Source organism: Callorhinchus milii, unplaced genomic scaffold (assembly GCF_018977255.1).
Source record: "Callorhinchus milii isolate IMCB2004 unplaced genomic scaffold, IMCB_Cmil_1.0 Scaffold14, whole genome shotgun sequence".
NCBI classification, from domain to species: Eukaryota; Metazoa; Chordata; class Chondrichthyes; order Chimaeriformes; family Callorhinchidae; genus Callorhinchus; species Callorhinchus milii.
Genome location: NW_024704755.1, coordinates 67302 through 93322, shown reverse-complemented (window position 1 = coordinate 93322; position 26021 = coordinate 67302). Strand labels below are relative to the sequence as shown.

At 47.8% G+C, this 26021-nt stretch overlaps 3 protein-coding genes across 3 annotated transcripts; 2 read left to right on the top strand and 1 right to left on the bottom strand.

The window, feature by feature from the left end:
• Positions 1-1685: 1685 nt before the first annotated feature.
• Positions 1686-3054, bottom strand: chtf8 (CTF8, chromosome transmission fidelity factor 8 homolog (S. cerevisiae)). The gene is made up of 3 exons (XM_007907938.2): positions 2690-3054; positions 2408-2525; positions 1686-2077 (listed from the first exon to the last, which is right to left on the bottom strand). The coding sequence occupies exons 1-3, from the start codon at positions 2710-2712 to the stop codon at positions 1832-1834; spliced, it is 387 nt and encodes a 128-aa protein (XP_007906129.1). The 5' UTR covers positions 2713-3054; the 3' UTR covers positions 1686-1831.
• A 613-nt stretch (positions 3055-3667) lies between these two features.
• utp4 (UTP4 small subunit processome component) lies at positions 3668-10585 on the top strand. The gene is made up of 16 exons (XM_007907939.2): positions 3668-3837; positions 4487-4678; positions 5024-5108; positions 5995-6084; positions 6186-6394; positions 6493-6664; positions 6751-6842; positions 7010-7106; positions 7253-7311; positions 7511-7633; positions 8154-8310; positions 8531-8637; positions 9219-9314; positions 9710-9895; positions 10088-10198; positions 10341-10585. Exons 1-16 carry the CDS (start codon positions 3679-3681, stop codon positions 10455-10457), a joined length of 2052 nt encoding a protein of 683 aa, XP_007906130.2. The 5' UTR covers positions 3668-3678; the 3' UTR covers positions 10458-10585.
• Positions 10586-11041: 456 nt separating this feature from the next.
• sntb2 (syntrophin, beta 2) lies at positions 11042-23438 on the top strand. The gene is made up of 7 exons (XM_007907940.2): positions 11042-11609; positions 16239-16440; positions 16666-16870; positions 17917-18059; positions 19716-19912; positions 20473-20651; positions 21210-23438. The coding sequence occupies exons 1-7, from the start codon at positions 11060-11062 to the stop codon at positions 21300-21302; spliced, it is 1569 nt and encodes a 522-aa protein (XP_007906131.1). The 5' UTR covers positions 11042-11059; the 3' UTR covers positions 21303-23438.
• Positions 23439-26021: the final 2583 nt, after the last annotated feature.

Genomic DNA, 26021 nt, shown 5'->3' with positions numbered 1-26021 from the left:
GTAGCTCATGTACAAGTGTGAGCCACACAGTCCCTTCAGGAACCACACGTGGCTCAGTAGTTTGCCAACGTTTCCCCAAGACCCTCGTCTTTCCTTCCTGACTACACAATGGCCTCCAGTCTCACTCTCCTACCTGTACACTCTGCTCCTCATTTGTTACTCATTCCTCTCTTCCTTTCACACCCATCAGTGGTCACCACAAAGCCAATTGTTATAGTCCAAAACTCACTGCACAACTTTTCAGTTTTAAGTTTTTCTTAATTATTTTTCTAATTTAATGTTGACTGAACAGGAATAATCTGTTTGAAAAATACAAGCGAAGGACAAGACTTGAGACTCGGCAATGACTTGGGGCAGAACGATTATCTTTCCTGTCCTCACACTCCTGCCTGGGGATGTGAGTGTTACTGTTCCAGGGGAGAGATGGGAGTGTTTGTGTTGATGCTTTGTGGTTCCAGTTCTGTTACACAACCAACGATGAATTCCTGGATTAAATTAATCCCAGGTGACAGCTGCCCTGCATGTGGGACAATCCCATGAAAGGTTTGGATAATGCAGGTAGTGAGAGAGCCTGGGATTCAGTTTACGTACCAATCCATTTTTTAAAATGCGAATTATTTTATTTTTCTATAAAACTATTTGTGGGAATTTATGTATTTAATACTACAGCAGGGTTTTCAATGAAAAGACTGTATTCTTTGGTCTTTCCCCTTGTTTGGGGTAAGCAGCTTCTCAATGATTGGTAACTACTCGCCCTCATTGCGGCTCGATTTATTTTTACAAACGCCTGAGATTTTAAAACTTTTTTTAATCAAATTAAAGGTTTAAAGACTTGGATTTTTGTGAAAGTCTGGTTGGTAATATTCAGGCGGTGAAACTTTGTATTCCAATCTTGGAGAATCCGAAATAAAGGCAGGAAATCCCGGCAAGCGCTTCGGGACGCTAAACCACGTGAACGGCGATATATAAATGCAAATTGTTGCTGTTGAGCATTCTGGCCAGTCAGTCAGTGGGTCAGTCAGTCAGTGTTACTCAATGGGTCAGTCAGTCAGTGTTAGTCAGTGGGTCAGTCAGTCAGGGAGCCTTGAAAAAAGAACAGTACAGGAAGGTATCAGGCCGGATCCGCCTGAACATGACCTGAAATTTTCCGGCCACATAAAGCCGACACCATGATGAGTCTCAGGACTCGGCACAGAACTGGCGGAACACAACTTTGCCCGAGGCGCAGTCTTTCAATGAGTCCCTGGACTGAGGTTCTCTGCCGGTTCTGGGGAACATTAACAGATTGCAAGACACTTATCAAGAGATTAGTAGGAATTTCTCCTGGTGACGTGTCCATATTTCTCCCTCATTAAACTGCAGAAAGCATTTGTTCTTTGATCTGAATGCAGTGCAAGCTGTTGTTGGTATGGATTAGCTGAAAATTTCCCTCTAGTCACTAGGTTTTGTGGTAATTAACTGTATGAAGACCTTCCAGGGCAGAAGGTGCTGGAGAATGTGGCAGCAGCTCGACACCAAATCTGCCAATGAGGGAAGCAGGTTCCACCTTCCTTTGAGGTTGAATATTTCTCTGCCGAGTACAGATCCCCTTGACCCGGGCTCCCTATTTGCTGCCAACCTCTCACTGGCTTGAGATCGGCAATGTGACGTGCACAAATATCCTTTCACTCTAAAATTGCAAAATGTTAGCGAAAAGTTTTATTGTTCTTTTATTGTTGATGTTCCAGCCACTGGTAAATCTGTCCAGGAATCACTTAGCATGAAACGAGCAGTTTTGAAATTCACATTTAGCCGGAGATGTCTGACACAAACTGTACCTAGCTTCATACACTCACAACTTCTTGGGCACATTGGTAATGATGGGTTTTGGTCGAGTTTTGAAAATTATCTTTTTCTTGATAAGAGCAGTGACCAGATAATTAGTCACAGAATTTCCATCTCCCGGGATCTCAGCCTGCAGGCGGCTTTCAGATGTTTCTTTTGAGGTTGAATGTTTGACCAGCACGGCAAATGGTCTCTCTAGATGGCTGACTTTACCGTACAGGATGTGGTGGCCGATTATCAGGATTGGAACTCCCTGGCACAAAAAGAATTGATCAGCACATGGACAAAGTTTCCTTATTCTTCTATAAAAGCAAAATGATTTCATTCATGCAGTAAAGTGATAGGTGTCTGCAGGAACCCATCACCGTGCTTAAGAGTACCCAAACCAGACAGAGTTCCACATATGTACACTCGTTACACATGGAAATTTCCCATTGTTCACCTACAAATGCAGTCAATACATTTGATGTTAAATCGCTTAAAGCATTTAGACAGTACAGACACTGTATCAAATGCAATAATTATTTGATGATGAACTGGAACTAGCAATGAAGCAGAGAATTACGGGAGGCGAGTGAGGTACCTCTCTTGTGTAGTGCAGATCCCCCATGAGGTTGCCAGCCAGTCCAATGTGGTGCCGAGATTCTATCTCTCCTTGGAGTTCCATCAGGAGCCACTCTGCCACAACCCCATCGTCTCTTCTGTTTGCAGAGGGATATTTTAGTGAATCATGTACACGTTCTGTCATGAATGTCTGGTTACATTAAATGCTGTTTCCTCCTCCACCCCCAGTTGTGGCTGACCCAGCAGGTAATATCTCTGAGTGACTGGTAGCAGTCAGCAGTATAATTATTGTAAATCTTACCTTGATATCACAATCTGCACCATACCCCTGAACAGTGCAGCTGCGCTTTAATCTGCAGTATTAAACCACTATCGGGGCTCTGGGGAATACTTAATACACTTCCTCCCCCTTAACACTTACTCTCTGTACCTGTGTGTGACAATGCGTGACAGTCACTATGTGTGTAACTGTGTGTGACACTGTATGTGTGTGTGACTGTGTGTGACACTGTATGTCACTGTGTGTGTCTCACTACCTATAACAATTTTCCCGCCAGCGAGTCGGCTTGCGCGCGCACCTTTACATCAGCTTCCGGTTCACAGGTCAGCGCATGGCGGCCGCGCACACATTGTGTCCCGTCCCGAGTTAGACACACAGCGCCCCAGTCTCCCCCCCACAGCCCCAGTCTCCCCCCCCCCACAGCCCCAGCCTTCCCCCCACAGTCTCCCCCCCCACAGCCCCAGTCTCCCCCCCACAGCCCCAGCCTCCCCCCCCACAGCCCCAGTCTCCCCCCCCACAGCCCCAGCCTCCCCCCCCACAGCCCCAGCCTTCCCCCACAGTCTCCCCCCCACAGCCCCAGTCTCCCCCCCACAGCCCCAGCCTCCCCCCCACAGCCCCAGTCTCCCCCCCACAGCCCCAGCCTCCCCCCCACAGCCCCAGTCTCCCCCCCCCCACAGCCCCAGTCTCCCCCCCACAGCCCCAGTCTCCCCCCCCACAGCCCCAGTCTCCCCCCCACAGCCTCAGCCCCAATCCCCCCCTCAGCCTCAGCCTCCCCCCCCCCACAGCCCCAGTCTCCCCCCCCACAGCCCCAGTCTCCCCCCCACAGCCCCAGTCTCCCCCCACAGCCCCAGTCTCCCCCCCCCACAGCCCCAGTCTCCCCCCCCACAGCCCCAGCCTTCCCCCCCCCCACAGTCTCCCCCCCCCACAGCCCCAGCCTCCCCCCCCCACAGCCCCAGCCTCCCCCCTCCCCCCCCCACAGTCTCCACCCCCTCTCTATCCCTCCCCCAGGAATGGCCGAGCTGCTGGTTCACCGGGTGAGGTTCTTTGACTATCTGCCGGCGGGGCTGCGCTGCCTGAGCTACAACAGCTGCTCTGGGCGCCTGGCGGCCGCGCGCCTCTCGGGGGCTGTGGAAATCTTCAGCTTCAACAACAACTTCTTCCAGGAGAAGGTAATTACACCGAGAGCCCCGGCTCCTCACCACCGAGAGCCCCGGCTCCTCACCACCGAGAGCCCCGGCTCCTCACCACCGAGAGCCCCGGCTCCTCACCACCGAGAGCCCCGGCTCCTCACCACCGAGAGCCCCGGCTCCTCACCACCGAGAGCCCCGGCTCCTCACTGATGTTCAACTGAGGTCCTGTCGGTCTATTCAGGAGGATGTTAAAGATTCAGTGGTGCTGTTGGAGAGACGGCCCACAGTCCCTTTTGATTGAAATTGTACATGAAATTTATCGCTGTTTGTTGGATTTGACTGTGTGCAAATTGACTGCTACTTTTGCCTACAAAATACACAGTTGCTCCACTTTTCAGTTAATCCTGTAAGTGTCTGAGATTTCCTCCCAACATGAAAACTGCTGTGTCAAATGCAAGGAAATATGAGCGTGGGGGCGCTTCATGTAACAAGAATGAGTAGAGGCTGGGAGCCAGGTGTGTGCTCATCTGTGTGACAACGTGGAGAAATGTAGCAAAAGGTGTTAGCACGTCCCCATCCTCAAGACTGCCCCGGTGCTTGGGCAAGATTGTGCGTGCAGTTTTGGACATTCTACAGCACCACTTTGATCCAGTGATTTTTATTTGCTGAGAAATTATTCCTTTTGCAGGTGATTCCTGGGGATGACAGGAAATCAATTGAAGCGATGTGTTGGGTGGGATGGAATCGGCTGTTCACTGTGGGATTAACTGGAGAGATCATGGAAATAGATCTGCAGAGGCTGTGTCCAAAGTACAGCCTTGATGCTTTTGGCGGCCCTGTTTGGTGCATGAGCTGTAACCCCGAGGAGACTCACCTTGCGGTAAGTTCCAGGCTTCCTGACCGACCTCAACCATAAATTACAAATGACAATAAGCGACCTAGCAAATCAAACTGACTGTTGGTCTTCTGTATCTAACCCGTGCTGTCCCTGACATGGGAATGTGGAAGGATAGTGTGGAGGGAGTTTAACTTTGTCTGTAACCCATGCTGTAGCTGACCCGGGAGTGTTGTTCATTGATACTTTGAGAATTTGAGGAATGAAATTTTTTTTTAATACCAGTGTTTGCTCAGTGTTTGGGCAGAGGGAGAAGAAAGTGAAGTAATTGTAATTGCTCTGACTGTTTCTAGTCCGAGTAACACTAACACCTTTCTGTTTGTGCTGCAGATTGGCTGCGAAGATGGTTCAGTCAAACTATTCGAGATTATTCCAGAAAAACTTCAATATGCAAGGAATCTGGATCGGCAGAAAGGTTCCACAATAACATTTCTGTTTCCCTCAGAAAAGTGACTCCCGTGTACATACACATACAATACAATTTACATTTATCAACTGTAATGATGAGTTCCCAAAGTGCTGGTGTCAGTGTCAGACTTGTGTTCAAATCCCTTCACTCTCTGGCACCTCCCTAACCTCTCCGACTTCCTCACTCCCCAATCCACCACCTGGTGGCTCCGCTCGACTGTCACTGGCCTCCTGCTCGCCACTTGCACCCTCTGCCCCGCCATCGGAGGTCGTGCTTTCAGCCATTACACCCCGAAACTCTGGAACACTTTCCCTCAATCCCTCTGGCTTTCCCCTTCTCTCCCTTTTTTCAAGTCCCACCTGAAGACCTTCCACTTTGACCATGCTTACGGCCACCTCCCCCTGGCTGGGAGTCAGGCTCTGCCACTGTTAAGAGCTCTGAGACATTACCTTGTGTGGAGGGTGCTATATAAGTGCAAGTTGTTGTGTCGTCGAGTGTGTCAGTGTGCTGCTGTCGGTGTGTTGGTGTGTGCTAGTGGATGGGCCCCAGTATGTGCTAGTGCCCAGTGTGCGCTGGTGTCTGTGTGCTGGTGTCAGTGGGTATCAGTGTGTGCAGGTGTCAGTGTGTACTTGTGTTAGTGTGTGCTAGTTCCCAGTGTGCGCTGGTGTTAGTGTGTGAAGGTGTCAGTGTATACATGTGTCAGTGTATACTTGTGTCAGTGTATGCTAGTGCCCAGTGTGTGTGGTGTCAGTGTGTGCCAATGTGTGCTAGTGCCCAGTGTGTGCTGGGCTGACTGCAGGACTCAGGCACTGCCGGGTGCGATGGTGAAGAAGGGGTGAGACTGGGTGAGGAACGTGAGCAGTAACGTGTTTGAAATGTCTCCCAATTTCAGGGCGTGTTCTCTCGTTGGCCTGGCATAAGGCTGGTTCACTGATAGCAACAGGATCGTTGAATGTCATCTGTGTGTTTGATGTAAAGTCTGGTGAGTAAGAGGTTGGGACTGATCCAGTGACAGCTCTCTCTCTGTGCCTCTGTCTCTCTGTCACTGCTGCTCGCTTGCTCACTGTCTCTCTCTCTCTCTAGGTCACTGTGTGCAGAGGATGGATGTGGACCGCCGTATTTCCAGTCAGCGCAATCGTGAGTGTGTGGTGTGGAGCGTCCTGTTCCTGAGTGACAGTATTGTGAGCGCTGACTCCACTGGGAAAGTGCAGCTGTGGGACTGGCAAACGGGAACCCTCCTGAACACTCACCACGTGACCAAGTGCGACGCCTTGTCGTTAGCGGTGAACCCGGTGAGACATCCACCTCTCTCTCATGTTTATACGCAGCTGCGCGTGTGATGTGCCCTCAGTGTGACTGTCTCTGGCCTCCCTGGGCCCTCTCTCTCCAGGCTGAGGACAGCATCGCTGTGGGAACATCAGAGGGAACTGTCATCCAGTTCCAGCTCCTGGAAACTAAGTCTGGGGGCGGCGATGTCCAGTGGGTTCGAACCAAGACATTTAAATATCACACGCATGATGTGCGGGGCCTGGTGCACACCAAGTCTGCACTCGTCTCCGGGGGTGAGTCACATACTGGGGGTGGGGGTGGGGGATGGCTGAGGGTGGCACGGTTGGGGGCTTTACTCACTTTTCTCTTCCTGGTTAAGGTTTGGATGCTCAGCTGGTGCTCCGCCCCCTGATGGACAAAGTGGAAACTAAATCATATGAGGCTGCACTTCGCAAAGTCATCTTCCCTCATGTAGGTATCAGGGTATGGGGGAGGGTCTGTGGGGTGGTTGAGGGAGGGGTTGGGGGAGGGTCTAGGGGGTGGTTGGAGGAGGAGCTGTGGCATGGTTGGGGAGGGGCTGTGGGGTAATTGGGGGTGAGGCTTGGGTGAGTGTGAATGGAGTGTTGTTGTCTCTGCAGCGGAGTTTGGTATGTTGCAGTCGGGAAGCGAAGCTTCTTCTGTTCCAGTTCCCAAGTCAGTTGGAGCTTTGGTCGCTGGACCATTCGCCTCTGACAGGTCAGTTCCCCTCCCCTCACCTCATCTCCTCACTTGCCTTTTCGCCTCCCCTCACCCTCCTCGCCCCTTCTCTCCGCCTCACCTCCCCAGTCGGTGGTCTGTGGTGAGAATCGGATACAATATCACAATCTTGTCCCTGTTTTCAGGCGCTGGGATGGCTCCTACAGACAGCAAACCAGACAAAGTGCTTCAGCTGAAAAAAAAGGTTTGAGATGAGGGAAAAGGAGTGTGGATGTGGGAAGGGGGTGAATGAGGATGTGTGTGGGAGGGGGTGGAAGAGAGAGCGAGTGTGTGGGTGGGGGAGGGAGAGTGGGAGGGGGTGGGGGAGAGGGAATGTCTGGGAGGTGGTGGGGGAAAGGGAGCTTTGGTTGAGTTTTGAGCCTCCGGTTGATTGTCTCTCTCAGGGCTCAGATCACATTCACTGCTGCTGTCTGTCTCCCTGTGGCGAGTGGATCTCCTACGCCACGGCTTCCCGAGTCTGTGTGTATCGTGTCCAGTATCAGGACGGCTCTGTCACTGTCACCAGGGTACGTGCTTTGTTGGGGTTGAGGAGATGGAAATGCTGGGGGGTAGGGGCCAGTGGGGTGGGTGTGGCCAGTGTGTTGGATGGGGCTGGCTAGGGTGGGGGCTGGGGGTTGCTGTGGGTAAGGTGGGGTTGGGGGTGGGGCACTGGGCAGGGCACGGCTTTGTTGCGGGGTGGGGGCAAGGCTTTGTTGCGGGGTGGGGCAAAGCTTTGTTGCGGGGTGGGGGCAAGGCTTTGTTGCGGGGTGGGGCAAGGCTTTGTTGCGGGGTGGGGGCAAGACTTTGTTGCGGGGTGGGGGCAAGGCTTTGTTGCGGGGTGGGGGCAAGGCTTTGTTGCGGGGTGGGGGCAAGGCTTTGTTGCGGGGTGGGGGCAAGGCTTTGTTGCGGGGTGGGGGCAAGGCTTTGTTGCGGGGTGGGGGCAAGGCTTTGTTGCGGGGTGGGGGCAAGGCTTTGTTGCGGGGTGGGACGGGGCCAGGGTGCCGGTGTTCCTCTGTTGTTCACTGGCTGTGTATGGTGCCGCTGCAGGTTGCTGGGACACCGAAGCAGCTCCGTGGTGTGCAGTGCCTGGTGTTCTCGGCAGATTCCACGCGGCTGTTTGCCGGCTCAGAGAGAAGTGCTGTTCATGTTGTGGATGTTACAGGGTCACGGTGCACTGAGCTTCACATCTTCACCCCCAAATCTGGTGAGAACTCCCCGCTGCGGGGTGGCCACAGCCCGGCTACGCTGTGCTCAGTTGTTATAATAAATAGAATAATAAATAAATAATGCTCTGCTGTTGGCTGCCATTCCCATCAGTCAGTTTATGTGTTTTAACAGACTGTGCTTGCTGTTTGAGTGTGTGTCTTTCTCTTCCCATCTCTCTGTCTGGGGTATTGTTCATGCTGGGTGTTTGTCTCCTGCAGGTTGCCAGGAATCCATCTCTCTGTTGGCTGTCAGTGCTGATGGGGAGTGGGTGGCGGCAGCAAGTCACGGTGGAGAGATAAACATCTATAACCTGATGCAGCTGATGGTATGTCTAGAGCAGAGCTTGAACTCCAGTAGCAAAAGCATCACACAGACTGTGTGGCTGCACTTTGCTGTGGCTACGATTCTCGCTTCTGCCATCAAAAGTCATTCTTTTCACACTGCACGCGATCACCCCCATCCTCATCCGGCTCCACTGCCTCCCCATCCCTCACAGGATCAAGTTTAAAATTCTGGTCCTCACTTTTAAAGCCCTGTAAGATCTTGCTCCTCCCTACCTCTGGGACCTATTAACACCAAACGTTGCTCCCTCCGCTCAGCGGGCACTGGCCTGCTCCCTGCCCAACTCACCATTGGCGGTTGGGCCTTCAGCCTCTCTGCCCCCACCCTCTGGAACTCTATCCAGGAGCCCTTCACCTTGCTCCCTCCTTCGCCTCCTTCAAGGCTCACCGCAAGCCTTCCTCTTCAAATGTGCCTTTGGTCACCCTCCTATTTCCCCCTCTCCTCCCCATCCTCACTCCCCCCCCCTCACCCCATCCTCACCACCCCCTCCCTCTCTTGGGTGGGGGAGGCTGGTGCACTTGTTGTGGGGTTTGTGTGTCTTAATGATTTCTCTTTGTGTTGCAGCAACACTGCATTGTTCCAGTCTATAACCAGCCTCCCACAGCAATGGCCATTCACCCCCAGACTAATAACCTGCTCACAGTGCACACAGACCATCAGGTAGCTACTCTATTATTTAAACAAGAACTTCCATTGATACAGCCTCCTCCACGCAGGGCATGATGCATGGAGGAGTCTGTCTCTGAAATAACTGACCCGGAACAAACACATTGATAACGTGGTCTTCAGGAGGTTGGCGCAGGGCAACTGAGCTGATCTTTTGTGGAAGGAAGAAAACCATCAACAAAGTGTATATCCACCCAAGCTGGGAGATAATTCGTTGACCTTGTAACTTTCTGGCCTGGTACTAGTGAGCCCTGGAGTATGGCCTGGGATTGAGTGAGCTAGCCCGGTACACATCTTGGACTGAGTCAGCTCAGTTCACATCTTGGACACTTAAACAGATCATCATGACAGAAATCAGAGTTTATTGAGTCTCTCTCGTGTCTCCTCAGATTTTCGAGTTCTCTCTCAGGGAGAAGCGGTTCACAGATTGGAGCCGTAAGCTGCAGCAACAAGGACTGCACCCTCAGTGGGTAGAACGGGACACACCTGTTACACATATTACCTTCAATCCTGATGTCCCAACCCAGTTCATGCTCCACGACATGTACATGTTCTGTATCATTGACCAGACCCTGGTAAGCTAACACTGTCCTAACCCTAACTTTCGCCAAGATCTTGGAACCACTGATGTTTGCTTCTCTCCTTCACATCCCGGCTGAGGTTGTGTGATGGATTGTTGAAATATTTCTAGGCTGCGACATTCCAATTTATTTCAGGATTTCCTTGGTTTTCGGGTGACCTAATTGTAACTTCACTTTGTCCCCAAGCGTTTACCGACAGCCAAGTGTCACCTGTATAACCAAGCGGCCCTGAGAGGCCTGTCAGCAAACGCACGCCGGAGTCAGGCCCACGCCTTCAAAATCTGCAAGAAATTCCAGGTATTTAGTTTGCTCGTGGGAACTAAAGTTTGTTTCCCCCACCTGCCCTTCCTCCTCTCACATTCCCCCCAAACGCCTCCCACGTCACGTTTGCCCGTTCCCTTGTCTGGTGTGTGATATCTGAATGGCTCCTTCTCTACAGCCACTGCTTCATGTTGAGATGCTGTCGGAGGATTCACTTGTGGTAATAGAGCGCCCCCTGATGGACATCAATACACATCTGCCAGCACCAGTCAAGCAGAAGAAATTTGCCACTTAATTGGAGCCTGGAAGGTGGTGTCAACATTGCTTTGTGGGAACTTAGACATTTCCTCCACAAACAATTCATTGGATTTATAAAGATGCAATATTTTATATTAAATAAATATGTTATCTGTTTGGCCCCGATATCTGCTTATTTCTCAGCCTGTAGTTAATGAACAGCAACAGAGCTGAGTGTGGCCGCTCAGTGATAGGCTCCGGGTAGCGTTGGCTGTGATTGGTTGACGGCGAGGATTTGTGATTGGCTGGGGGCCTGCAGGCCTGTGATTGGCTGGGGGTGTGGGATTGTGATTGGCTGAAGGAATGTAGCCCTGTGATTGGTTAGGGGTGGCGGTTTGTGATTGGCTGGAGGAGTGCAGGTCTGCGATTGGCTGGGGTGGGGGGTTGTGATTGGTTGGAGGAGTGCAGGCCTGTGATTGGCTGGGGTGGGGGGTTGTGATTGGCTGGAGGAGTGCAGGCCTGCGATTGGCTGGGGTGGGGGGTTGTGATTGGCTGGAGGAGTGCAGGCCTGTGATTGGCTGGGGTGGGGGGTTGTGATTGGCTGGGGCGAAGGGGGATTTTGATTGGTTGGAGCCCGCGGGAGGTAGTAGCAGCAGCGAGATGGCGGCTGGAGTGTCGGTGTCGAGCCGCGCGACCCGGGTCGGGCAGCTCGAGTTGTTCCTGCGGGACCGGGGCTGGTACCGTGTGAGCGCCGATCTGGGCGGGGACAGCCTGGGCCTCAGCGCCGAGGAGCCCGCGCTGGAGGCCGCTGCCTGGAATGGAATCTCTAACGGATCGCCCCGACACCGCAGCCCGAGCCCAGCTCACATGAGCCCGGCGGGGCCCGCAGCCGGGTGCCCGGGGCTGGTTCCTGCCGAGGCGGGTAGCCCAAGTCACGGGCCAGTGCCAGCAGCGCTGTTGGACCGGGTGCGCTCCGTGCGGGTGGTGAAGCAGGAGGCGGGCGGCCTTGGGATCAGCATCAAAGGCGGCCGCGAGAACCGGATGCCGATCCTCATCTCCAAAATATTCCGCGGCCTCGCGGCGGACCAGACCGGCGCCCTGTATGTGGGCGACGCCATTCTGTCAGTCAACGGCGCCGACCTCCGCCAGTCCACACACGACCAGGCGGTGCAGGCGCTGAAGAAAGCGGGGAGAGAGGTGACGCTGGAGGGTGAGTGAGGCTCGTGAAGGAGTGGGGGAGTGTGGCGCGCGGTGAGGGCTCGTGCGTGTGAGGGCGGAAAGGGGTGTGCGCGCGGATGGGCGGGGTCTGCGCGTGGGGAGAGCGGGCGGTGTGCGCGCGTGTATGGGGGAGGGGGCGCGCGAGAGTGGGGGCGCGCGTGTGTGTGAGGGGTGTGTGTGTGTGTGAGGGGTTGTGTGTGTGTGTGAGGGGTTGTGTGTGTGTGTGTGAGAGGGGTTGTGTGTGTGTGTGAGAGGGGTTGTGTGTGTGTGTGAGAGGGGTTGTGTGTGTGTGTGAGAGGGGTTGTGTGTGTGTGTGAGGGGTTGTGTGTGAGGGGTTGTGTGTGAGGGGTTGTGTATGTGTGAGAGGGGTTGTGTATGTGTGAGAGGGGTTGTGTGTGTGTGAGGGGTTGTGTGTGTGTGTGAGGGGTTGTGTGTGAGGGGTTGTGTGTGAGGGGTTGTGTGTGAGGGGTTGTGTGTGAGGGGTTGTGTGTGAGGGGTTGTGTGTGAGGGGTTGTGTGTGTGTGTGAGGGGTTGTGTGTGTGTGTGAGGGGTTGTGTGTGTGTGTGAGGGGTTGTGTGTGTGTGTGAGGGGTTGTGTGTGTGTGTGAGGGGTTGTGCGTGTGTGAGAGGGGTGTGTGTGTGAGGGGTTGTGTGTGTGTGTGAGGGGTTGTGTGTGTGTGTGAGGGGTTGTGTGTGTGTGTGAGGGGTTGTGTGTGCGTGTGAGGGGTTGTGTGTGTGTGTGAATGAATGTTTGGTGTAAAGTCTGAATTTGGACCTCTCTGAAGAACTTAAATGTTGGACTAAATGTACTTCCTCCATTCTGTGCTCATGGTGAGAATCAGCTGAGCAACATGTTAGTGTAGAGTGAAAATCTGATTTACCGCAAGTCAGATTGAAGGGCAAATTAATAATGATGAGAGGATTAGGGCTGATCCTCTATTATAGAGAAAACTGTACATAGACCAGAGTTTACCTGGGAATGGAGCAGGTTATTTGAAACTTGTGATGTACAAGAAAGGGAGGATCTCAATGTAACTGTCTCAATCAAACGAGTTTATACACCACTTAGGGTTGAAGATACAAAGCCTCAGAATGAGAGGAGAGCATTGGCTACAATTGACCTCAGTGTCTCTGTTCGGGAATGTCATAGAATTCCATCACGTAAATGGGTCATTTAGCTCATCAAGGCTGCTCTAATCTTTTTAAGTCAGGAGGATGTCTTAAAGCACATCACTGGATTTACTTAAAGTGTAGTGACTGTGTATTTGGTAAGTAAACAGACAGACAATTTTCACATAGCCATGAATTGAATAACTAATTTTATCTCAGCTAGGTCACTGAGAAACTTCGCTTTATTTGAATAGTGCCATGTTATCTTTGATGCCCATTTAAACAAGGAGACAGGGCCTTAGTTTAACACCTCACCTGAAGGATAGCAAGTCCGACAATGCAGCACTTTCCAAGGGTTCAAAGTTGCAACGTGAGGCGTGAACCCGCAACATTCTGACTCAGGCAAGTGTGCTAACAAGCTGAGCTACGCTGACATGCTCTCCATATCCTGTAATGTTCCCCATCTTTAAACATCTATTAAAAAACTGTTGAATTCAACTATTTGTGGCAGAGAATTCTGCGTTCTAGCTATATTCCTGCTTTGATCCAGTGACTCCTGCTAGAAGGGTTGTGTATCAAAGTATAATTGTGATCATTTGTGATATCTTTCTTGTCCCTGTCAAACAACCGGCTAACATTCACTGTGGAGGCTCATTCATGAAGAACAACTACTCGGAGTGAAATATACAGTGGGCGTGGGGGGGATAGCACAATGGGTGGACTGCACATGCACAGGTCTCGGCTTGGCTGTCAACACAGATGGCGAGTTTGTACACCTGAGCTCCATCTGATTATTTGGTTGCTATGTAGCTGATACTAATGAGCTTTTGCTGACTCAAGAACAGATTGTCATTTATCCCAATATGTCATACTAATGCCCGCATTTAATCTTGAATGTAGAACCAATTTTGTGTGGATCTTGTGTAACTGCTGGATTGGCTGATCTGGTTCTGTTCAATCTAGTCCATCACTTACACCAGATGGTTTGGAATTTCTTGTGGTTTGACTGCTGCCTGTCTTCAGTGATATTTGCCATTTATGCTCAAAGTTTCTAGAGAATTTGTTTTGAGTCTAATGATCTTGGCAGTAAGTGGACACTGATCTCATTTGTTTAACTCTCGGATTTTGGTTTCAATGTTCATCATGTGGTGTGAGCTCCAAACATACTTTAAGCATCTATTAATGTGGAGTGAACTCCCTAAATGCTAGTTAAATGCATTTGAGTCTTTCTTCCTATAATTATTCACATCCTGCTATGGCACATTCCTGAGCAGTGAAATGGTGTCTGTGGTTAACTGAGAGCTCTCAGTTGTAGCTTTATATGCTAGCGACAGGACAGGCAATTAATTCCTCAGGAAGTACATTTGTAAATCAAGCAAATCTAGGTTTCCTGTGCTGATGGTAGCTGGTAACAGTGCCTTGTGGCTAATAGCTGCCTATTTCTATGTATTTACACTGATTAAATATTCTTGTGACTTATTACATACGAATGTTACCGCAAAGATTCTGGTGTGGTTAAGGTCCTCGCGTCCTCAGATTACCTTAGCAACATTAATTTTGTTCAAATTAACTTTGGTCGGCTGTAAAGTCCATTTGGGAGCCAGGAACCAAGTATGGAAATGTGTTAAATTAACAGAATCCCATACATGCTGTATAATAGCTTTCGATTGGAGCTGGGCTGAAGACCTGGTTGGGCAGGTTCTTCTGTGGGATTAGATCAGTGGTGATGCAGTTTCATTTTAATCATTGCTGTTTGTATCGTCTGTTGTAGTGTCAATATGTTCAGGCAATCAGCCTTTTTAATTATCATTGAACAGTCACATGTGGAATGCTGGCTTTTCAAAAATAGAATTGCTTTAAAATGGCAGATTACATTAATCTGTGATGGGAATTACAAATTATATACATTAATGGAGAAAATCATTTGATCAATCTAGAAAAATAGATTTTGAAGTTTGTCTCATGGTCCTCCTTTATCCCCTCACTGAGCAATACTCATTCCTCTCACTGTTCTTCACGCACTGATTAGACTATATTGTATAAGATGAGAAAATTATCCACTACTGATTGTGCCGCTAACTGATTTTCTCTGCTTGGTGGAGATATCCTACAACATTTGCATTTATTGTAGCGCCTTCACATGGGGTAGCATCTCGGAGCATTTAACAGTAGATCGTAGGTACGGTCGAAAAGGAAGGTCTTCAGGTATGATTTGAAGACAGACAAAGAGGGTGGCAAGGCAAAGGGATTGAGGTAGAGAGTTCCATAGTTTTGGGATGTAGTGGCTGAAAGCACATTCGCTGATGGTGGAGTGGAGGGGATGAGGGACATGCAGGGTGCCAGAGCCAGCAGAATCCAGGCAGCAGGTAGTGGAGGAATGCAGAGTATGGGATTGTAGAGTAATGTAAACAGGTCAGAGAGGGTGCAAGGGCAGGAAGTGATTCTTACATGTGTGAGGATCTTGAAATCGATCCGTTCTGCAATAGCGAGCCAGTGGAGCCCAGCAAGGACTGGGTGATATGGGTACAGAGTTTGGTGTGGGTGAGGATATGAGTGGCGATGTTTTGAATTAATTGGATTTCATGAATGGTGGAGCTAGTGAGACTGGTGAGGAGGTCATTAGAATAATTGAGCCGGAAAGTGACAAATGTGTGGATAAGGGTTTCAGTTGCAAGATGCAGTCGAAGGCAGACAGTATGGCAGAGATGGAGAAAAGCAGGCTTCATCACGATCTGCACATGGGCTTGGAGGGACAGCTGGGAATTGAGCCTGAGACGTAGTTTACACACAGGTTCAGTAAGTCTGAGGGATTGGTCGGGGAGGTTAAGGAGTTCGGAGCCACAGGTGAGAAGTCATTAACAGGCGCCAAGGAATATGGCTTCTGTCTTGTCAACATTCAGTTGCAGAAAGTTGAAGCTCAGGCCTTGATGTCTGACAAGCAAGAAGTCAGATCATCAGTGGACCTGAGGTCACAGCTGGAGGAGGAAAAGATTTGGGTTTGGAAGTAGCTCCCCACCCCTCATGAAAACAGCTGGCGTTTTATAGCGCTCCTCATGCAGAGTAGGTCCTAGAGCATGTAATAATGATAATAGTAATAAACTGCATAAAAATGGAGGAGATCTGACCATAAATAATCTTGACTAGTTTCTAAGATAGACAAGTTAGTGGACACGTGCATGATCAGTGCTATTCAGCAAAATTTACAGCAACTTGTATTTCTATGTATCTAGAAAACGCGATAAGGTGCTACAACAACTGCAAGCATTATTAATATTATATAATAGAGATAATCTTTTGGACAAGGACAGGGCTGAACACCAAACAAGGGGAAGGTGAACATACGCCTGGTCAAAGAGACAGGTTTTTAGGTGGGATTTAAAGACAGACAGAGAGTGTGAGAGAGGGTGGGAATGCCAGGGGTTGGAGGCATGTATGTGAAGACTTGGCCACCAATAGAGTCGCGGATAGTGTGGTGGACGCACAGCCTGACTGTGCTGTTTTCTCTCATTCAGTTACATACATCCAAGAAGTGACAGCATACTTTAAAAAGCCATCGTTGATAGCAGACATTGCCTGGGACAGCTCAACGCCATCGTCTCCTCAACTGGGGGACAATGGCTCCACTCCTCCAAACACTGCCAAAGACCAGAAGAGGTTTCCACTGAAGATGTGCTACATTACCCGGAATCTGATCATGCCCGATCCAGAGAACAGGTGAAAGGCTCAATAGCATAATTGTTAGTTGACTTGTTAAGAAAACTAGATAGTGTGTATATCTAGTCCCTCTCTTGCCCCCACCCCCCACTTGGTGCTGATAGTGCATGCATTCCACCCCCCCACCCTCCCAAGCTCATAGCCTGTTGAGCTCCTTTTTTCTCCTCCCCCTGCCCTGGTGTATGTAATGGATGATGCTGAGCTGCTCTGTCCTATCCCCCACAGGCTGATTGAGCTGCACTCGCCTGATGGCAGATACACCATCATCTTGCGCAGTAAAGACGCTGCCACAGCTCACGCCTGGTTCACTGCGATTTATGCCAACATCTCAGCCCTGGTACCACAGATGCTGTCAGAGCTCAACGTGATGCTGGCATCCAGTACCTCTGGCAACCGAGAAATCCAACATGTGGGCTGGCTTGCTGAACAGGTAAATCTTAATGGACCTCAGGCGCTGGCAGCATCAGCCTCCACGGCTGTACACTTAACCTCACTAAGCCAGTCAGGAACCTGGGTATCTTGTTTGACCCTGAACTGTCCTTTCTTCCCCAAATCAGCACCATGATCGGCACTGCCTACCACCACCTCTGCAACATTGCCAGACTCCGCCACTGCCTCACCCCTCAGGCTGCTGAAACCCTCGCCCACGCATTCGTCACATCAAGGCTCGATTATGGAAATTCCCTCCTCATCGGCCTTCCCAACTCTTCCCTTCACAAACTGCAGATCATCCAAAACTCTACAGCTCGTGTACTCTCGCGCACCAGGCTCCGTGACCCCATCACTCCCACCCCACTGGCACCGCATCCCTCAGAGGATCGAATTCAAGATCCTCATCCTCACTTTCGAGGCCATCCATGGCCTTGCTCCCTCCTACCTCTCTGACCTGCTGACTCCCTATCAACCTGCCCGCTCCCTCCTTTCAGCGGGCTCCGATCTGCTCCATGTCTCCCGCCCTACTATTGGTGGCTGAGCTTTCTGCCCCCATGCTCTGGAACTCCACCCCACAGTTCCTTAGCCTCGCTTCCTCCCTTGCCTCCTTCAAGGCCAGTCTCCCCTTCGATTGCCTTCCCACCTCTCTGCCTTCCCTCACCCCTTTCCCATTCTTGGATCCTGACCCCCAACTGTCCAGTGCCTTGGGGCTTCCTCCTGACGTGAAAGGCTCTCTATAAGTGTAATTTTGTTGTTGGTGGTGGGTGGGGGGGCTGGGGGCTGGTGTTGAGGGTGGATATTGGGGAGGAGAAGGGGGTTGAGAGTGGGAGTCTTTGAAGAGGGTAAAGTGATCAATCTGGTTGGAAACCTGAATTGCTGTACTGTACTCACAGAGATATCTTGGAAGGATGGTGAGACAGTTCACAAGTGTAAACTAGTCCTGTGCCTGCCTGTAGTTGCAGGTGTGTTTCTGCTCATGCCTACTTTGGGTGTGACATGCTATAAGGTTGCTTTCTGCTGAGATCTGTTCTGTCTGTGCATTAGCTGAAAGTGGAAGATGGGAGGCAACACTGGAAGCCAGTTGTCCTGGTTCTCACCGATAAAGACTTGCTTCTTTACGACCGTGTCCCATGGAATCGAGATACTTGGTCCTCGCCCAGTCAGAGCCATCCACTGCTGGCCACCAGGTACAATACTGTCTGCTGGTGGACAACAGGCCAGGTTTGCATATGATACAAAAACAGGGAGTAGACCAACTGAACAAGACTGTAAGCAATATCAGGAGTACATAAACGGATTCGTGGATTGGCAGATAGGTGTTGGATCAAATTTAATATAGAACAGTGTGAAGTGATACATTTTAAGACAAAGACTGAGAGAAAACGTAGACTAAATGGCAAAACTTTAAAAGAAGTGAAATAGCAACAACAAATTACATTTGTATATAGCACCTTTTATGTCAGCAGGATGTCCCAATAGCTGAGATACCTAGGAATGTACACAAATGTACACAAATCTTTAAAAGGGATCTTTAAAATCTGCCAGTGTCTTGGTCAGCACTTTCCCCAAATAAAATTGGTCACTCACTCCTTAATAATATAATAATATTCCTTAGATTTTATATAGCACCTTGTCACATTGTCCAGACATCTCAAAGTGCTTCACAGAATATTTTGTAAAGTGGTTTGACTGTATTTTGTGGGCAGAAACATGGCTGTTTGTAGGATATTGCTGTGCGCAAATTGGCTGCTGTGTTTTACCCACAATATATACAAATCAATCCACTCTACAGTATATCCTGTGAAGCGTTTGAGGTATCTTGCCGACGTGATAAAGCGCTATATCAAACGCAAATGATTAGAAGTGGGAAGGCAAATTGAAAACCTTGATTTTTAGAAAAAAACTAATGATAATCCTTGGTTTTATAAATACAGAAGCCAAAGGTTACGCTAAAACTGAACAAATCACTAGTTGGGATAGAGCTGGAATATGGTTTTGGGTATCTCACTTTAGGAACAATCATTAGGTCAAAGAGAGTACAGAATCAATTCACTAAAATGATATGAAGGTGAGAGGCTTTATTTATCGGGAAGACAATAGAAACTGTGACTGCTGTCAGATAAGGCTGAGAGGAGATCGGATGGATATTCAAAATGTTGAGAATTTTAATAAATTAATTTTTTAAAAACCTGTTACAGAAACCTCGTAATTTGGCTAAGGACAAATGGCACATAATAAAAGCACCTTCTTTAATTTAGAGGCACTGGTCATTTTTTAGCCAAATTTAGCCCCAAATCCAAATTAATTGTCTGCACATCACTTTATTGTGGAACTTTACTGGTGCAGATTAGCTGTCAGGTTTGCCGATGTAACAACATTCAGTTCCTTTCTAATTAATTATGTATCGTAAAGCAGATTTTCTCAACATTTATTTCCTATAATAACCTTGCATTTGGTATACTCGTGGAGTCCTGTAGCTCAGTGGTTAGAGCACTCGCTTTGCAAGTGAGAGACCTGAGTTCAATTCCAGGCAGAGGGCGAAACCTTGGGCAAGTTTCCTTACTCCACACGCCTAATAATAATCCCTCCAAAAACCAAAAACAATAATTAAATTGGTCATTTTCAATCTACGACTGTTTGTGGGACATTGCTGTGCGCAATTGGCTGCCGCGTTCACCCACAAATATACAGTCAATTCACTTTACAGTGTGTTCTGTGAAGCGCTTTGGGACGTTCTCCCGATGTGAAAAGCGCTATATCAAATGCAAGGATTATTATTATTATTATTATTTTTTGAGCCTTATGAAAACAATTCTCTTTCTACTCCTTTCCCATCTCTTCAGGCTTGTTCACTCGGGGTCAGCACGAGGGTCCCCAACAATCAACTCCGAGCTGACGTTTGCTACACGGACAGGATCACGGCAAGGGATTGAGACTCACATTTTCCGTGTAGAAACTCACCGAGACTTGTCAGCATGGACACGGATGCTGGTTCAAGGATGTCATAGTGCTGCCGAGCTTATTAAGGAGGTGACATTGGGTAAGAATTGATTAGCAAGGCTGTTTCAGGGCCATTTTCCAGAACTGGCACGCGAGAAGCTGCTCAGTTATCGGTTGTGCCTCAGGCTTTGCTTTAGGGTCAGAAGCTCACGGAAATCATGAAAGAAAATAGTTTCCATATTGCACCTTATATCAGCTTCTGAAAACACTTCAGACAATTACTGTCAAGACTGTTTGTGTAGGCAAATGTGCCATTTGTGCTAGCAAGATCCTAACTCCCATGACCGCAGTCATGTTTCAGCATAATCCTCCAGATTCCACCTTTTGGTTTAGTTGCCGCTGTTGTGATTCTATACAAACGGAACTAGTGAAGAGTAAGATAAAAATAAAGTTGCCAATTAACCCTAATATGTAGGAGTGGTTTTGCTGGGCAAGGACATTCGTTTCCTGTAAAGTGATCAAAGGAGGTGGGAGGGGCAGTTAGGACCAGAGTGAGAGGGGCAGACATGGTTAGTAGGAGGGGCAAACAAAGTTAGTGGAAGGGGCAACCACAGCTGGAGGGCACATTGCTGTTGTGACACTAATTTGGGTAACCTGCAGGATGCACGTGGAATGGATTGGATGTCAAACTAACCATTGATTACGAAGATGGGTTTGCGATGTCACAGGAGGGCAGCACCAATGTCCTTTTCCAATACCCGTTCGAAAGGTTAAAGACGTCAGCGGATGATGGGATCAGGCGACTGTATCTGGATTTTGGGGGTCCAGAAGGGGAACTGGTGAGTAAAAGGCTTTTTAACAGTTTATTTTTGACTTTCCTTCCCAAATCTTCCTGGAATAGATACTCTTTACAATATTAATAACACATCATCAGTGGGTATGAGTTTCTGATTGAAATTAACTCCTGGCAAGCTGTTATCAGAGACTGGTCTGCCTGATTAACAGGAGACATTAAAAAGATCTATCTTCCTGCTTTGGTAGATCTGGTGAGGTAGCAAGAAAATCAGATCTGTAACTCCTGTGTTTATGGATTACTGGTCCATCATCCAACATGGAGTTGTGGCACCAATGAGTTCCCAAATCTAAATACCTTCCAATGCACTGTCCAGCCATGAAGGGTTTGGGGTAGATTGAGTTTTGACTATAAAGCTGACGCACAAAGAAAGGTTAAGAAATTGAAGTGAATTGCACATTCTATTAGGGTTGTAATTTGCATATTAACGTTTCTTATTGTGAAATACTGTTACTGGTTTGTTAATCTCTCTCTCTCTCTGCCCTCCTCCCCTCCCACCTTCATCCATTTTCTGTTCTCTTCCCATACCCTGATTTTCTTCCAGAGTCTGGAGTTGCACTCCTGCCCAAAGCCTGTGGTTTTTGTCATACATTCATTTCTGTCAGCCAAAGTGACACGAATGGGACTTTTGGTGTGAGTGATGGGTGATGCCGGAGAGAACACAAAAGAAACCTCAGTATCCTTCAATACATTGCACAATCTCCCACCTAGCCCTGCCACCTCCCCAGGGAACACAGTGATGGACCCTGGCCTGGAATACAGTGTTCTGCCATCCAATTACAAGCTGCAAATGTTTTATTGCCAAATGTGCCTTTTTATTAATAACAGACTTTTTTATTGTTGGATATTAGATTTCTTGCTCTGGAAATTTATGTAGTTTTACATTTTGGAATGTCCAGTAGTTTTTGTTATATTGCAGTAAAAGAAGTTGTCCCCAAGATGCTAGTTACCCTTGTGTCTTGGTTGAGACACTGCTCCAGCACCAGGTTGATAACTGAGAAAAACAAGCCTCACTTTCTGCCAGACAGAAGTTGTCACATTTGTTCTGTTTTAATCATTATCCTCTCATTCTCGCATTGCAGCAGGAGGCAATTGTGTGAGCTTTGATCTGGACTTTCCTGTTAGTGTAATTCAGTGTGGAGAGTGTGAGTGATGGTTCATGAAGTAACCATGTGTAAACTATAGAACCTCACTTGGTCAGTTCTGAGAACTGCCTTAGTTTAGCATTTTAACAGTCGATGTACCTTTCTGAGCCTGGATGACTGCTTGAGCCGTTGAGTTGAACGTGTGGACGTGGCCTACAGGCTTAGTGAAAAGTTCTGTAGTAAAACCGATTTAGCATTTTGGGGGAAAGAGGTTGAGAAAATGGAAAGTTAGCATCCAGCAAATACGAAGCCTAGCGTATTGATAATGTCACATTTTGAATGGGTGAAAACACTCCAGGGTAAACCATAAAGCCAATTGTTATTATGTAAAACACAAAGCTAGTTTGTCCTTACCTCTTAGGATTGCTAACTATTTGCTGTGTTGAACTGTATTGTGTTTCTGATGCATTTAATTGTATATTGTAGCAATTAACTTGTACCTCATGCCTTAAGATCATGTTCTTTAACCTCTACGAGCATTTGCGTGATCAAGGTCTTGCCCAGACCTTTCCACAATGTCTCAGTTATACACATTGTATACCACTGAGTTACTGCCCAAGCTTTGAATGCAGTGTTGGACTCCTTGCTGGTTCCTCTTGTTCCCACTCCAAGCAATGTAGCAACTGCACCTGATTGAAGGTAGCAATGTGACACTCCAATCCTACTGCATATTTCCTCCTCCGTTCTTGACACTCCACCTCATTGACGTACTGCTTGGGTAGGTGGGCGGATTGGAAATGGGGCAGCAGTTGTATTCTCTGGCTTTCTTTGTTGTGTTACAATGACCATCAACTATAGGCTGTTGATCTCCTATTCTGCTATTCCACAATGACTTGATGGCTTCTTGAGAAATGACTGTTACTGACAACCATGAAGTGTTGGAAGTAAAGATGTTTGCTTGCCACTAGAAAGACTGACCCAAACAAATTTGCTGACATCCCACTTCCTGAAGTTAATGGTTTATTGTCGTATATAGTTCTCTGGGTGCTGATTACCTCCCAGCACCTTACCCAAGTATGCACATATGAGCCTGGAATGAGTTTGAGTTATTGAAACATTAGGGCATTATAGCTCAGTTCACTGCTGTCTTCCATGCACGTACACTTCCAACAGGGATTAGTAGATAATGATCAGGAGCAGAAACCTATGGAATTTCTTGCCTCCCTAGCCTGTGGATCCTGTGGCCTATTGTTAGGTTGCCCTGGTCACAAACAAACTGTGGTCAAAGCATCAAATCTAGGAGCTTCCCTGACTGCATGACTGTTACAATACCACAGGTGCATTTATATACTGTACCACTTGGGTGGGCAGTGACATATCATCAAGATTGTAATTTTGACTCGGTATGATGTTGGCTCTCAGGTGATACACTTGGCAATAGAAGATCATAATTGAGTTATTACTCTGTGGTGGTCTCTTGTTCAGAATCTGCACAAGGCTGGTCCACAGTATTCCAAGGCACTATTGATGACAACCAGCCAACCTGTTTCATTAGCAGGACTTGAAGGAACAGACCAGTCGTGGGACGCTGGGATTATTACCATCTGACGCCTATTATTAACCTTGTGATATATTACATCAACAAGATTGCATTTATAGAGCGCCTTTCACGTCGGGAAGACGTTCCAAGGCACTGGACAGTTGGGTCGGGACCCGAGCAGGGGGGAAATGGTCAGGGTGAGGGGAGGGAAGGGAGGGAGCGAGGTGGGGGTAGAGAGTCGAGAGGGGAGCTGAAGGCACGGTCAAAGAGAAAGGTCTTGAGACCGGCCTTGAAGGAGGAAAGGGAGGGAGCAAGACGAAGGCACTGGGGGATGGAGTTCCAGAGCCTCGGGGCTGAGAGGCTGAAGGCGGTTGGGGCGGGCGATGTGGAGCAGACCGGAGCCAGAGGAACGGAGGGTACGGGCAGGTAAGTAGGGGGATAGTAGGTTGGAGAGGTAGGAGGGAGCAAGGCCGTGAATGGCCTTGTAGGTGAGGATGAGGATCTTGAATTCTATTTACTATCAGAATATTAGCTAACTTTGTGGTTATCCAACAAAATATATTTTCTTCATTGAATATTTCTTGATTTACTCTATAAATTAAGAAGTATTCAATCAAGAAAAAATTGAAAACACATTCCTGATTGAACAGACTTATCAATATTCTTGCAAATGTATGGAGGGGCCGCTTCTTGACAGTCCTCGGGCCACTTCTACTGATTGCCCAACTGGTGGATGATCCAGCTGGATAAGCTGCAGGAACTTTATGAGTGTTCATCATAGTATTCTGTGCAGCTTTTTCTGCTTTAACTTCAGTAGTACCTGATGCACATTCTTGCTTTCCCAAGCCTTGGCTCTTGCCAGGTTTAGGTCAGCAGGGTCTTTCACTCTGGGGAGGAGAGTGTATACCATCACCAGATAAATCAAAACCATATATTTGTGAAACTCAGAGGAGTGGTTTGGAGACTCAAGTATAGTGATGGGTTTCTGCATGTTTAACAAAAAAACTGGACTTGAGGCGGCTATCTCAGTATTGATGCTATGGTCAGTAGAGTTGTGTTTGTCTCACGAGTTTAAATCTAGAACTTGAGGTAATCACTATATAGACATAGGTATATTCACAACTTGTTTGCATCTGAAATAACACGAAGGCCTCTGCATTTTACACTCGATCTACATTTTGTGTTGTTTGCACATACCAGTACTATGTTAGAGTGCCAGTACCTGACTTTAGTGTCTTAAGATGAACATTGTTCCTTTAGCCTGCACAAGTTGCAGACCTAACTACAAACCCACACTGCTGATCAACTGAATCTCTTGTCTTACATTAAGAGTTCCTAATTTACTGAGTTCAGTGATATTGGGTTTAAGCCTATATTGTAGTGTCAATGGAAGTTATTATTAATCCTTCTCCTGTGATTACTGCCTTTACTATTAATGTGATGAATTCCTGAGTATCAGAAACAGAAAGCTGTCAAGAGAAAAATAAATTTATTTTTTTAACTGAATCAGACTTTATGCAGCGATTCCCTTTGTCACTGAACTTGCTTTGTTTCATAAACTGAAATGAAATACCAAAGTGTAAACACCATAGGTGGTCTCTGCACCAGCCTCTGCCAGGATGCCATTCTCTTAGTGCTTTATCAGAATATGTATTATAGATAGAGTATTGTACATTGCTTTACTGAAACCTAATACTATCATGTTTTCTTAACTGTAAATAGCATGTACATAAATAAAACCTATGCTTTTGATTTTGTGTTTTATTGTGACTAATTGATAAAAGGCAGTTCTTATTTGGGTTAGAGATCAGAAGTGGTGTTTTGTGGGGTTAGGACTTCAGCCACCAAATACTGTACAGTGAAACTAATAACTTTTCACGCCAAGGGAAATAACTCAAATGACTACTTATCAGAGTTGACTAGTTATCCAAAGTACAGCGTCTCCAAAGTACTTTAATAGCTGGGATGTTGAATGACTAGTTATGTGTTCAATGCAGGGTTCACTGTATATGATATACATAAATGATTTGGATTCAGAAATATGGTGTGTAAAATTTGCAGATAACCCCAACCTTTGAGAATAGAAGCATACTAAATAGTTAAAGAGGAATGCAGGTAGACATAAACAAGCTACTAGAATGGACAGACAGATGGCAAATTAAGCTTAACATAAGAAAATGCAAAGCAATTCATTTTGGCAGAAAAAAAAGGAGTCTGTACCCGAGATGGCAGTAAGCCAAGGAGTAGACAAGCGAAGATTTGAGAATTCAGATTTTTTATAAAAAAATGGCTGATGAGGTTTGGGGCTTTATATCCAGAGCGAGAGAGTATAAAAGTTAGGAGGTAATGTTGAATTTATATAAAACGTTTGAAGTACTGTGTGCAATTCTCTCACCACTACCAAGAACAATATAGCAGTGATGGAAGGAGCGCACTAAGGCAGGTTACTGCTACAAGGATAGATGGAAAGATTAGAATGTTTTTTGTTTAAGAGATGTTAAAAATTAAAGTGTTTGATAAGGCTAAGATAAATAGGCTGTTCCGACTGGTCTCGGTGCTTGTAACCAGTGGATACAAATATAAAAGTCAAAAAGAGAATTTAGCAGGAACTACTTCACTCAGAGGATCGTCAAGCGGTGGCGGAAACAGATAGTGTAGATTGCATTCAAAAGGAAGCAAAACGTACACAAGAAATAAAAGGGATTGGGAGGGAGTAAGGAGTTTGTAGACT